This window comes from Brassica rapa, chromosome A06 (assembly GCF_000309985.2).
Source record: "Brassica rapa cultivar Chiifu-401-42 chromosome A06, CAAS_Brap_v3.01, whole genome shotgun sequence".
NCBI classification, from domain to species: Eukaryota; Viridiplantae; Streptophyta; class Magnoliopsida; order Brassicales; family Brassicaceae; genus Brassica; species Brassica rapa.
Genome location: NC_024800.2, coordinates 15,609,422 through 15,623,779, shown reverse-complemented (window position 1 = coordinate 15,623,779; position 14,358 = coordinate 15,609,422). Strand labels below are relative to the sequence as shown.

General features: G+C 36.2%; 1 protein-coding gene and 3 non-coding genes across 5 annotated transcripts in view; all 4 read left to right on the top strand.

Annotated features, from left to right (window-relative positions):
- The window catches only part of LOC103873636 (brefeldin A-inhibited guanine nucleotide-exchange protein 5), a 38,297-nt gene extending 31,278 nt beyond the window's left edge, over window positions 1–7,019 (top strand). Inside the window, exons 35-36 of one of the 2 annotated variants that reach the window (XM_033272331.1) lie at window positions 5,890–5,895; window positions 6,642–7,019. In XM_033272331.1, the coding sequence (XP_033128222.1) occupies window positions 5,890–5,895; window positions 6,642–6,645 (10 nt within the window). In that variant the 3' untranslated portion in view covers window positions 6,646–7,019. Of the gene's footprint in view, window positions 1–1,028; window positions 1,889–5,889; window positions 5,896–6,641 lie in introns of those variants that run through there. The other variant, XM_033272330.1, reaches the window with a different exon arrangement.
- TRNAL-UAG lies at window positions 2,871–2,950 on the top strand. Its single transcript has one exon. It is a non-coding gene; the product is annotated as a tRNA-Leu (tRNA).
- Window positions 7,020–8,442: 1,423 nt separating the features above from the next.
- Window positions 8,443–8,516, top strand: TRNAR-ACG. The gene has a single exon. It is a non-coding gene; the product is annotated as a tRNA-Arg (tRNA).
- Window positions 8,517–9,707: 1,191 nt separating this feature from the next.
- TRNAN-GUU lies at window positions 9,708–9,779 on the top strand. Its single transcript has one exon. It is a non-coding gene; the product is annotated as a tRNA-Asn (tRNA).
- The last annotated feature ends 4,579 nt before the right edge of the window (window positions 9,780–14,358 follow it).

Here is a 14,358-nt window from a genome sequence, read left to right as displayed (position 1 = left end):
TTTACAAGTCATTTTCGGATGTAATTGATGGAAAAGAGGGAAGATTTCGCGAGACTCTGCTTGGCAAACGGGTCGATTATTCGGGGCGTTCGGTGATTGTCGTTGGACCCTTACTTTCATTACATCGCTGTGGATTGCCTCGCGAAATAGCAATAGAGCTCTTCCAGACATTTGTAATTCGTGGTCTAATTAGACAACATCTGGCTTCGAACATAGGAGTTGCTAAGAGTCAAATTCGTGAAAAAAAAGTATGAAAAAAGTCTTTTTCAACGATTCTATATAAATTTATATATGAAAGCGGGATAGTTACCTTTCAGAAAATTCTAATATCTAATAACAGTGGACATGCCTTTTTTTTCTGAAGGTAGGAGAAAAGATAAAACTTATTATTAGATTAATTAATATATTAATTAAATCAAAACAAAAGTTTGAAACTCATGTAATTACTCTCTTTTGTTTAATCCAAGAAAAACCGAATGAATATCTATAAGAAATCTCATTCAATTAGATATAAAGTTAAAGTAGGTTAAATTTATATATTATCAAAATAAGGTCCGCCTGTCTAGGACTTGATCTTGGTACTAGCCCATAACGATCAAAGTCAAATCGGGAGCCTATTAATGAGGCAAATTCAATAAAACAACAACTGGTACCGAAAAGAAGCGGCCATAGGCTGGAAAGTCTTGACCAATTTGAAAGATCATTTAACGTAGTTGAAATAACTGAGTTTTTTGTTGTTCGATCAAGTACGGGAAACTTAATGGAATTCATAATTGTTTCAATGGTTTTTTTTTTACTTTTTTTTATTGTTATTGTACAAGTATTCAGGAAACGAACTAAGATCATTCCAACGCTCCTTTTCGCCATGCATAAACTAAACCAAGAATTAGGATAAGCACGAAAATGAAAGCTTCTATAAAAGCGGATACCCCTAGTACATCGAAACTCATTGCCCACGGATACAGAAAAATGTTGAACCCTTGGGTTTTCGGGGCATTGGATTCTCACCAATGTTTGCGTTACTCAAGCCGACATTCTCGCTTCCGCTACGTCCACCGCCGCTCACGCGGTTGCTTCCCCCTAAGGCGGAACGCTCCCCTACCGATGCATTTTGACATCCCACAGCTTCGGCAGATCGCTTAGCCCCGTTCATCTTCGGCGCAAGAGCGCTCAATCAGTGAGCTATTACGCACTCTTTCAAGGGTGGCTGCTTCTAGGCAAACCTCCTGGCTGTCTCTGCACCCCTACCTCCTTTATCACTGAGCGGTCATTTAGGGCCTTAGCTGGTGATCCGAGCTGTTTCCCTCTCGACGATGAAGCTTATCCCCCACCGTCTCACTGGCCGACCTTGACCCCAGTTATTTTGAGGTCATATCTAGTATTCAGAGTTTGCCTCGATTTGGTACCGCTCTCGCGGCCCGCACCGAAACAGTGCTTTACCCCTAGATGTCCAGTCAACTGCTGCGCCTTAACGCATTTCGGGGAGAACCAGCTAGCTCTGGGTTCGAGTGGCATTTCACCCCTAACCACAACTCATCCGCTGATTTTTCAACATCAGTCGGTTCGGACCTCCACTTAGTTTCACCCAAGCTTCATCAGGGGTTACGGGTTTTTTTCTACCAATTGGAGCCCTCCCTTCACCACCTCCATGGGGGTGGTCGACAGGGTTCATAACTACTCCTCTTACTACAGGACGTTTACCTAGCCAACATTTCGATCCGGCTCTACCCAAACTTTTCTGGTTTACCCCAACATTTCCCACTTGTCCGACTGTTGCTGAGCAGTTTTTGGATATCAAACGGACCTCTCCAGAAGGTAATTTTAATGTGGCCGATTTCCCCTCTTTTGCAATCAGTTTCGCTACAGCACCCGCTGCTCTAGCTAATTGTCCACCCTTTCCAAGTGTGATTTCTATATTATGTATGGCCGTGCCTAAGGGCATTTCGGTTGAAGTAGATTCTTCTTTTTGATCAATCAAAACCCCGTCCCAAACTGTACAAGCTTCTTCCAAAGCATACGGCTTTCTGAATGTAGATGATGATATCTATACGGATGGATCTTATATTATATATATCGTAGAATTCTGCTATATATGGTACTAGAAATACATGTCCTTACAGACAAGTCTACTTAGGAAAATCGCTTTCTACAGGTAATTCAAAAAGTTTTTTTATACAACAAAATAAATAAAAAACACTAGAATCATTAGAATTAGCCTAACGTAAAAACCAATTTTTTAGAATACATATAAATTAAAAAAATCTATAGGAACCAAAAAAAAAAAGATAATATATATATATACGAAATATACGAAAGATTCCTATTGATTTTGTAAAAAAGGGGGGGGGGTTATTACTTTCCCCATCAATAAAAAAATAAATAAAGATCTTGTATTTCCTCTTAACTAGGAAATACAAGATCTTTTAGCGAAATCAACAGGTTCTTTAAATTAATTTAAGTCAAAAAAATTTCACTTTATACCTTTAGGAATTATTATTTCTCTTAATTCTTATATTCTTTACTTGGAATCAAAGTTATAAAAGTATCTATCCACAATTAAGTGAATATTAGATACTAATAAGTAATAATATATGATATTTTTTTTAAGCGATCAAAAAATATTATGTTTGTACAATATAAAAAGATGCATGAAAATAGATATTTTGACAATTGTTGTTTTTCATTTTTCTTGAGCAACTTAGGCAAATTTTAGTTAAAATTTCTAAGGATTTTGGAGAAGTTTTAATTTTTAGAAAAAGCATTTTCTTAGTAATAAAATCAATTTTAAATTCCATTAAATTAGCTTCTTTATTTAAAATTTGAATCTCGACGATTGAGTAAAAACTTGTTAGTATTATTTTGAACAAGTTGCCGCTATGGTGAAATTGGTAGACACGCTGCTCTTAGGAAGCAGTGCTAGAGCATCTCGGTTCGAGTCCGAGTAGCGGCATAAGATCTTATAAAAGAGATATTATAAGTTTTATAATCAAATTAATACCCGACTTGTTTTCTAAAATCGGGTAAAACCTAGTATTAATTTATTAATTTTTAACAAATTTTTTATGATTTTTTCGATTTTAGAGCATATATTAACTCATATATCTTTTTCGGTCGTTTCAATTGTACTACTAATTTATTTTTTAACTTTATTAGTTAATTTAGATGAAATCATAGGATTTTTTTATTCATCAGATAAAGGAATCGTAATTATGTTTTTTGGTATAACATGATTATTATTTACCCGTTGGATTTATTCAGGACATTTTCCATTAAGCAATTTATATGAATCATTAATTTTTCTTTCATGGGCTTTTGCAATTATTCATATAGTTTCCTATTTTAATAAAAAAAAATCACTTAAACGCAATAACTGCGCCAAGTGCTATTTTTATTCAGGGTTTTGCTACTTCAGGTCTTTTAAACAACATGCCTCAGTCTGCAATATTAGTACCAGCTCTCCAGTCCCAGTGGTTAATGATGCACGTAAGGTCGGATCATTATTATCAATAGCTCTTCTAGTCATTAAATTTCGCAAGGTCGGATCTACTTTTTGGAAAAAGAATATGAAAAATAAAATGTTATTAAATGAATTATTTTCTTTTGATGTACTTTACTACATAAATGAAAGAAATTCTATTTTACTACAACAAAATATTAATTTTAGTTTTTCTAGAAATTATTATAGGTATCAATTGATTGAACAATTAGATTAGCAACAACATAATGGAGGCAGTCAATCAATATAGATTGATCCGAAATCTGATTTAAATCCAATTCCAATATAGTCCCTATGGGTACATAAGAAATATATTGAATCGATTCTTTTTAATGAAGAGACCTGATCGCAACTTCGAATATGGAATTCAAAGGGATCTAATAGGAAATGATACTCTGAATCATAGAACTATAATGAAAGATACGATCAACGAACATTTATCGAATTTGAAAAAGAGTCAGAAGAAATGGTTTGATCCTCTTATTTTTCTTTCTCGAACCGAGAGATCCATAAATCGGGATCCTAATGCATATAGATACAAATGGTCCAATGGGAGCAAGAATTTCCAGGAGCATTTGAAACATTTCGTTTCTGAGCGGAAGAGCCGTTTTCAAGTAGTGTTCGATCGATTATGTATTAATCAATATTCGATTGATTGGTCTGAGGTTATTGATAAAAAAGATTTGTCTAAGTCACTTCGTTTCCGAATCATTCTCAATGAATCTATAAGAAGTGATCCTATTTTTTTCATCGGGTCCGGGTAGAGACCAAAGGTCTTGAGCGACCGATCCGGCAGAACAACTTAAAAGATAAAGAAGTATCGTGAATTTCTTCATGCTCGTTCCAAGTTCGAAGTACCATTTGTACAAATAAGAATCCCCTTCGTTACATGATTTCTTCTTCATATAGATAGATATAGGATCTATGGGGCAATTACTTATAAGTACATTTTGTGCAACAACCCTTCCTATCTGATAGAAAAGGATCCCATGATCCTGAACCGATCTTACCTGGGATCGCAAATCCCAAGTTTGTCTATGAAGAGCAGATCTAATTGTATTAGTGTCTATAATTGATTTCTTCTGTGTAATACTAATTGATAAGGCCTCATTGGTAAGTGCTACAAGATCTCGTGCACTGGAACCCATGGTTATGGACTCGAATCCATTACTATGGAACATTTTCTTTTCCAAGTGAAATCCCCTAGTATAGAAAAGAGTGAAAAAGTGCTTTCGTTGTTGTGGAATAAGAAGCCTTCTTATTTTAATGCATGTATTCTGTCAAATAGTCAATAAATTTTTAATTATATTATTTTATTTGATCAACAGTTTTAGATCACCCTGTTTCAATTTTTTGTATTTTTTTTTATTTTTTAATAGAATGGAGGTGGTGAAGGGAGGGCTCCAATTGGTAGAAAAAAATCCGTAACCCCCTGGGGTTATCCTGCGCTTGGAAGAAGAACTAGAAAAAGGAAAAAATATAGTGAGACTTTGATTCTTCTTCGCCGTAGTAAATAGGAGAGAAAATCGAATTTCTTTCTTCGTCTTAAAAAAAAAAGGAGTTAATTAACTGTGACACGTTCACTAAAAAAAAATCCTTTTGTAGCAAAGCATTTATTAAGAAAAATAGAGAAGCTTAATACAAAGGCGGAAAAAGAAATCATAATAACTTGGTCCCGGGCATCACGGGCGAACGACGGGAATTGAATATATTATTTTAATTGTGACCGTTACAGATGTACGGGGTCGGGTGATTTCTTGGTCCTCCGCGGGTACTTGTGGATTCAGGGGTACAAGAAGAGGAACACCTTTTGCTGCTCAAACCGCAGCAGGAAATGCTATTCGAGCAGTAGTGGATCAAGGTATGCAACGAGCTGAAGTAAGGACAAAAGGCCCTGGACTAGGAAGAGATGCAGCATTACGAGCTATTCGTAGAAGCGGTATACTTTTAAGTTTTGTACGAGATGTAACCCCTATGCCACATAATGGTTGTAGACCCCCTAAAAAACGACGTGTATAAAACTAAATAAAGGCTGAAAGGGTTTCCAGAGAAATAAATGATTCAATGATCTGATCAAATAAAATTACTATGGTTCGAGAGAAAGTCAAAGTATCTACTCGGACACTACAGTGGAAGTGTGTTGAATCAAGAAGAGACAGTAAGCGTCTTTATTATGGACGCTTTATTCTGTCTCCACTTATGAAAGGTCAAGCCGACACAATAGGCATTGCGATGCGAAGAGCTTTACTTGGCGAAATAGAAGGAACATGTATTACACGTGCAAAATCTGAGAACATACCACATGACTATTCTAACATAGTCGGTATTCAAGAATCAGTACATGAAATTTTAATGAAGTATGTTCCAAGGGTTGGGCTGTTCGGCCATTAAAGCGGTACGTGAGCTGGGTTCAGAACGTCGTGAGACAGTTCGGTCCATATCCGGTGTGGACGTTAGAGCATTGAGAGGACCTTTCCCTAGTACGAGAGGACCGGGAAGGACGCACCTCTGGTGTACCAGTTATCGTGCCCACGGTAAACGCTGGGTAGCCAAGTGCGGAGCGGATAACTGCTGAAAGCATCTAAGTAGTAAGCCCACCCCAAGATGAGTGCTCTCCTATTCCGACTTCCCCAGAGCCTCCGGTAGCACAGCCGAGACAGCAACGGAATCTTTCGTATATTTCGTATTGATGGGGAAAGTAATAACCCCCCCTTTTTTTTACAAAATCAATAGGAATCTTTCGTATATTTCGTATATATATATATATATTATCTTTTTTTTTTTTTTTTGGTTCCTATAGATTTTTTTAATTTATATGTATTCTAAAAAATTGGTTTTTACGTTAGGCTAGTTCTAAGCAGGGGGGGCAGCGGGTAGGCGAAATGGAGGTTTGGGCTCTAGAGGGGTTTGGTGTTGCTCATATTTTACAAGAGATGCTTACTTATTAATCTGATCATATTAGAGCTCCCCAAGAAGTACTTGGTACCACTATCATTGGAGGAACAATACCTAAACCAGAAGATGCTCCAGAATCTTTTCGATTACTTGTTCGAGAACTACGATCTTTGGCTCTGGAACTGAATCATTTCCTTGTATCTGAGAAGAATTTCCAGATTAATAGGAAGGAAAATCCTATTAATCTAAGATAAAATATTCAGCCAAGGCGGCTCCTGTATAAGGCGCGAGGTATTGTAACGTAGCTGGGGAATCAGCCGTTTCAGCTACCACAATAGTGTAGTCCATTGCCCCTCGTTCCTGTAAACTAGTCACTACCTGAGGCACGGAAGAAGCTTTTTGACCAATAGCCACATAAACACATATTACATTTTGACCTTGTTGATTGAGAATTATATCTGTGGCTACTGCTGTTTTACCGGTCTGTCTGTCACCAATAATTAATTCCCGCTGGCCGCGTCCTATAGGGATCATGGAATCAATAGCAATAAGTCCTGTTTGAAGAGGCTCATATACAGAACGTCTCGAAATAATACCTGGGGCAGGAGATTCAATTAACCGAGATTCAGAACCTGAAATCTTACTTGGCTTTCGTGCTTTGGCGGGTCTCCGAGATCCTTTCGACGACCTATGTTGTGTTGAAGGGATATTTAGATGATCCGATCGATTGCGTAAAGCCCGCAGTAGCAACGGAACCGGGGAAAGTATATATAAGTATACAGAAAAGACAGTTCTTTTCTATTATATTAGGATTTTCTATTCTATTAGATTAGTGTTAGTTAGTGATCTTGGCGCAGTGAGTCCTTTCTTCTCGGTCCACAGAGACAAAATGTAGGACTGGTGCCAACAGTTAATCATGGAAGAAAGGAGGCTCAGCGGGAAGAGGATTGTACCATAGAAGCAAGGAGGTCAACCTCTTTCCAATAGATAACATGAATTCTGGCAATGCAATGTAGTTGGGCTTTCATGTTGATCCGAATGAATCATCTTTTTAGCGGAGTGAAATCTTTGCCTGTTAGGCAAGATTATAGGATAGCAAGTTACAAATTCTGTTTCGGTAGGACATGTATTTCTATTACTATGAAATTCGATTAATATGTTTGTATCGAATTTGCGACATAAAAACTTTGTTGCTCAAAAAGAATTTGCTCCAATGTCCTTTGTTGTCTCAATGAATACTAGGAATATTACTACCGAAATAGAATTGTACATCCAGAATAGTCCTAAGAAGACATGATCCCAAGCAGATACTTGACACGTTCCTCCTCTTCCAGGCCCATCACAAGGGAAACGAAAACCAAGATTTGCTTTATCTGGTATTAACCGCGAGGTACGAGCAAATAAAACACCTTTCAACAGTATCAATACCGTCACATGAATTGTAAATGCATGAATATGATGTACCAAAAAGTCGGCCGTTCCTAATGGAATAGGTAGCAAAGCTACTTTGCCACCCACTGCTACTAACTCACCGCATGCCGCAGTTGTCATTGATCAAGAAGGAAATCCAAAAGGAACTCGCGTTTTTGGGGCGATCCCACGGGAATTGAGACAATTAAACTTTACTAAAATAGTTTCATTAGCTCCTGAAGTATTATAAGACCTAAATATCGATAGTTAATATAGGATAGGATTAAAAAAATGGTATTGAAATCAAATTAATTATAATTAATAGATTGTGTATCACACATATACCCTTAATAATTTTATATATTAATAATTGAAAAATAGCTCGACGCCAGGATGATGAAAAGCTTAACACCTCTCATTCTTATTACTTTTTCATATTGAAAAAAATGAAAAATGAAAAGGTTGTCTTATTCAAAACCCCAATTATGAAATCCCTTATATCCCACTTCACACCCCGGAACGCACCGTTCTTATAGAGAGAAAGGCACTTTCACATCTTCTTAACCCGAAATGGCTGGGGAGAGGAAAGGTTCCTTTTTTTGTAGGGTACTCCTGGGAACAGATCCAGTGGAGACGGGGTGGGGCTTGTAGCTCAGAGGATTAGAGCACGTGGCTACGAACCACGGTGTCGGGGGTTCGAATCCCTCCTCGCCCACAACCGGCCCAAAGCGATTTGATTATAATTCAACTCGTGACGATCATAAGTTGAAAACTCATATTCTTCAGTCATTGACAAACAATTTGTTGGACAATACTCAACACAATTACCACAAAATATACAAATTCCAAAATCAATACTGTAATTAAGCAATCGTTTTTTTCGAATATTAGTTTCCAATTTCCAATCAACAACCGGCAGATCTATAGGACATACTCAAACACATACTTCACAAGCAATGCATTTATCAAATTCGAAATGGATTCGACCGCGGAAACGTTCTGATGTTATTAATTTTTCATAGGGATATTGAATAGTTACAGGTAAACGATTTGTGTGGGATAAGGTAATCATGAAACCCTGACCAATATACCTTGCAGCTCGTAGGGTTTGTTGACCATAATTCATGAACCCGGTTATCATAGGAAGCATAAATCTAAAATGGATTCCTCGTTACTGCTCTTCTGAGCAGTAATTAGGTAGGGATGACAGGATTTGAACCCGTGACATTTTGTACCCAAAACAAACGCGCTACCAAGCTGCGCTACATCCCTTTCGATTGGTTTACAGTGTCATTGTAAACAATTCCTATCTTGTTTTCCACATCCTTCTTTTTTTTGTTTCATATCAGATAACAAACATATATATAAGTATAATTAAAAAAATTACTTTTTTTAGGCAAATCCTATCAATTTCAAATTTACATAAAAAGGCGTTTCCATTTTCAAATGGAATCTATAAGATCGTTCTAGTAGACAATATTTCAATTCTAATTTTAAAAATGGGGGGTTACATATACAAATACAAGAACTTCTTAACTACATGTACATCTATAGTTATATATATTACTATATATATTGTAATACAATAAAGAAGAAAGAAGGAGGATTTCAAATGCAAGATCTAAAAACATATCTTTCCGTAGCACCGGTACTAAGTACTCTATGGTTCGTTTCGTTAGCAGGTTTATTAATAGAGATTAATCGTTTATTTCCAGATGCATTAACATTTCCCTTTTTTTTTAATTCTAGTTATTAACATCAGAAAGGATAAAAAAATTTAGAGATACGATCAACGATCGGGGAATAACCCCCCCCCCCTTTTTTTCTAATTCTTTTTTTAGAAAATTCATATTGGTCATGGGTTGAGAACGGGAATTGAACTCTAGGAGATCTAATCTCCCGTTGTTCCTCAGTAGCTCAGTGGTAGAGCGGCCGGCTGTTAACTGATTGGTCGTAGGTTCGAATCCTACTTGGGGAGATTTGATTCATTCCGAATTCAAGAATTCTGAATGTAAGAGTAGGTAACCCGTTCACTGTGTCTTTGTTTCTATTGCATTCTATCTCATCGTATCACATTATGTTCTGTAATATTTGAGAATCACCGTCAATACCTCGGTGTAGGTCCGGGATAATCCTTTATTCCATAGTCTTGGGGCTATTTACAACTAGCCAATTCAGAATTTGCAGGTGTACTAACAAGTGCATCTTTGATGCAGTCATCGATTCTCCCTTTTGAATGTCTGTTTTGTTTGAAAAATAATATATAATAAAATTTGAAAGAAACAAATTACTCAATATGGAGTACGAAAGAATAGAATAATAAATGTCTTTGACATCCAATTATACCACTCAAAAACTTTTTTCATTTTTGAATGGCAGTTCCAAAAAAACGTACTTCTATCTCGAAAAAGCGTATTCGTAAAAAAATTTGGAAAAGGAAGGGATATTGGACATCGTTGAAAGCTTTTTCCTTAGGGAAATCGCTTTCTACAGGTAATTCAAAAAGTTTTTTTGTACAACAAAATAAATAAAAAACACTAGAATCATTAGAATTAGCCTAACGTAAAAACCAATTTTTTAGAATACATATAAATTAAAAAAATCTATAGAATTAGTAGGTATGAGAGGATTAATGTCGGATCCCCAAGGACAAATGATTGATTTACCTATTCAAAGCAATTTACGCGAAGGACTGTCTTTAACATAATATATTATTTCTTGCTATGGAGCCCGTAAAGGAGTTGTAGATACTGCGGTCCGCACATCAGATGCTGGATATCTTACGCGTCGACTTGTTGAAGTAGTTCAACATATTGTTGTACGTCGAACGGATTGTGGCACTATCAGAGGGATTTCTGTGAGTCCTCGAAATAAAAGTCGGATGATGTCAGAAAGAATTTTTATCCAAACATTAATTGGTCGCGTCTTAGCAGACGATATATATATAGGTTCCCGATGTGTCGCCTTTCGAAATCAAGATCTTGGGATTGGACTTGTCAATCGATTAATAACCTTTGGAACACAATCAATATCTATTCGAACTCCCTTTACTTGTCGGAGTACATCTTGGATCTGTCGATTATGTTATGGCCGGAGTCCCACTCATGGTGACCTAGTTGAATTGGGGGAAGCTGTAGGTATTATTGCGGGTCAATCTATTGGCGAACCGGGGACTCAACTAACATTAAGAACTTTTCATACCGGTGGAGTATTTACAGGAGGTACTGCCGAACATGTACGAGCCCCTTATAATGGAAAAATCAAATTTAATGAGGATTTGGTTCATCCTACACGTACACGTAACGGGCATCCTGCCTTTCTATGTTATATAGACTTGTCTGTAATTATTGAGAGCGAAGATATTATACATAGCGTGACTATTCCACCAAAAAGTTTTCTTTTAGTTCAAAATGATCAATATGTGGAAGCTCTTTTCGTATTATTCATTGTTAATAATGGTACTAACCCAAAATTCCTATTAAGTTTTTTATCTTCTTCTTTACCCCATAAAGAAATTGAATAGAAGGAGCGACTTTTTTTTCCACTATAATTTATAAAATAAGTGTTTAAATGGCCTTCAAAAGTAAGTAAATAAATCCGAAACATATAAAATGCGGTTAATCCCGCTGTTGAACAAGCTATTATTGCAAAAATTGGCGAAAATAACAAACTATCATTAAGAATTTCATCTTTAGACCAAAAACAAGCAAGGGGGAGAATACCACAAAGTGAGAGTGTTCCTACTAAAAAGGCAGTTTTTGTAATCGGCACATGTTTTGTCAAACCACCCATAAGAATCATATTCTGACTTTTATCAGGAGAATAGCCAACTATAGCTTCCATTGAATGAATAATGGATCCAGATCCTAAAAACAACAAAGCTTTCGAATAAGCATGAGTAATCAAATGAAATAAAGCGGATCTATAAGCCGTCGCATCTTTTTACGATTCCTTATGAAAGATATTCAGTCGATCAGAATCGAAGTTAAAGAGGGTGTTTCTGCCCGGCGTGTCCTTTATATGGAAATTAGAGGTCAAGGGGCTATTCTTTTAATTCGTACTGATGAGAATTTTACTACACGAGAAATTGAGCAAAAAGCTGCTGAATTGGCTTACTTCTTGCGTGTACCAATTGAAGTATTTTGAAATGAATTCATTTTTAAAGTTTAAAGACTAAATCCTTTGGCAGTAGGAAGAAAAAACGAAAGAATTGCTTTCTTTTTTTTCAATTGAACATTCATCTATTCTTTTATGCTCGTTTTTTTTTATATATTTGATAGAAAAGAAAGGGAGTTTATTCGTCTCGAAAATAGAATCATATTTTTTATTTTAAAAATTCAAAAAAGTTCTTTTAGTATTGATCGAAAAAAGGGGGAATAACATCCTGGAAATACAATTTTTTCTTTATTCAAATTGTAAGTGTATTCTGAGTCTATTTCTGTATTCTTTCTAGATTCAAAGCAAAGACAAAGTATTGAATCAAAAGAAAAAGATATACTATGTTTACATAGGGATCCCTACGTCGTAACATTCCATTTAGGATTAGGAATAGGCGAAATCTGACCTACTTTTTACATATCTCTCGTTATTTGGGACCCTATTCACCTCTTTGGTTGGACTTCTATTGAATCGAGAAATATGTTTGATTGTCCATCTTTTTGATATAATATTAATATATATATAAGGCATCCTCCGGATAAGGATAATTCAAATCTAAGCAATTAGATGTCCGACTCGGGCCTATATGACATGGCCGATCAATAGAAATACTTCAACACTCCACCTTTGTCATATATTCAATACACCGTACTAGATAGATATCATATTTATGGAATACGATTCACTTTCAAGATGCCTTGGTGGTGAAATGGTAGACACGCGAGACTCAAAATCTCGTGCTAAAAAGCGTGGAGGTTCGAGTCCTCTTCAAGGCATAATATTGAAATGGAATAAGTTCGGCAGCGGATCGCGAAATCTTGGCGATCTTCTCTATCTAATGAATGGGGAGGGGGAGTCCGCTTTGAAATCGTCCGCCCTGCGCCCCGCAGTATATGATTCAACAGGAATCACACAAGGGTAGATTGATACAATCTAAACCTCGGGTAAAATGCCCCCATAACCCAGCAGATAAAGTACATAGTCCGTTTTAGGGATTGGTGACTTACCCATTCAGTGACTTTGGCACTGGATGGACGTTACCAAAATTGGTACTATCGGTCGGGATTTTCCTTGAGGGATATTGGTAAGGAATTGGAATGTAATAATATCGATTCATATTGGATTCATATCGATACAGAAGAAAAGGTTCTCTATCGATTCAACAAGTGCTGTACTTATGGGAAAGCGATAGAGAAAGAGAAAAAAAAACGAAGATTTCACATAGTGATTTTTTTTTTATCAAAAAAAAATATGATTGAATTTATTTCGTACCCTTCGCTCAATGAGAACATGGGTCAGATTCTATAGGATCAAACCTATGGGACTTAAGAATGATGGAAGGGAATAAAATCAAAAAAGAAATCAAATAAAGAAAAGAGAGGGAAAATAAAGAAATAATAAGTAAATAAAAATGAAGTAGAAGAACCCAGATTACAAATGAACAAATTCAAACTTGAAAAAGTCTCTTTCTGATTATCGAAGAATGAGGGGCAAAAAGATTGATCGAGAAAGATCTCTTGTTCTTATTATAAGATCGTGTGATTGGACCCGCAGATGTTTGGTAAAAAGAATAATCTTATCCTTTGAGAATAATCAAAAATAGAAAGTGTTCAATTGGAACATGAAAACGTGACCGAGTTTATCCTAGTTACTCTTCGGGACGGAGGAGATTCGCGAACGAGGAAAGGGACCCAATGACTTCGAAAGAATTGAACGAGGAGCCGTATGAGGTGAAAATCTCATGTCCGATTCTGTAGAGTGGCAGTAAGGGTGACTTATCTGTCAACTTTTCCACTATCACCCCCAAAAAACCAAACTCTGCCTTACGGGATAGGTGCAGAGACTCAATGGAAGCTGTTCTAACAAATGGAGTTCAATCCCTTGTGTTGAATCAAACGATTCACTTCATAGTCTGATAGATCCTTGGTGGAACTTATTAATCGGACGAGAATAAAGATAGAGTCCCATTCTACATGTCAATACTGACAACAATGAAATTTATAGTAAGATAAAAATCCGTTGACTTTTAAAATCGTGAGGGTTCAAGTCCCTTTATCCCCAACCCTACTCCCTAAAAAAGTCTGTTTGACACCTTACCCTTTTTTTAGTTATTCAAGAATTCATTGATCTTTTTTCATTCATCCGACACTTTTACAAACTCGAATTTCTTTTCTTATTATATACAAGTCTTGTGGGATATATCATACATATACAAATGAGAAAGAACTATCGATTTGAATTATTTCGAATCTAAATAATTTTTCATTCTAAAACTTAGAAAGTCTTCTTTTCGAAGATCCAATAAATTTCCGGTCCAAAACTTTTTTCATTTACTACTTGTGTGGATAAGGCCTATATTATAGAGTATATAACTTCGATCATAGGGGTCAATTTCTAGT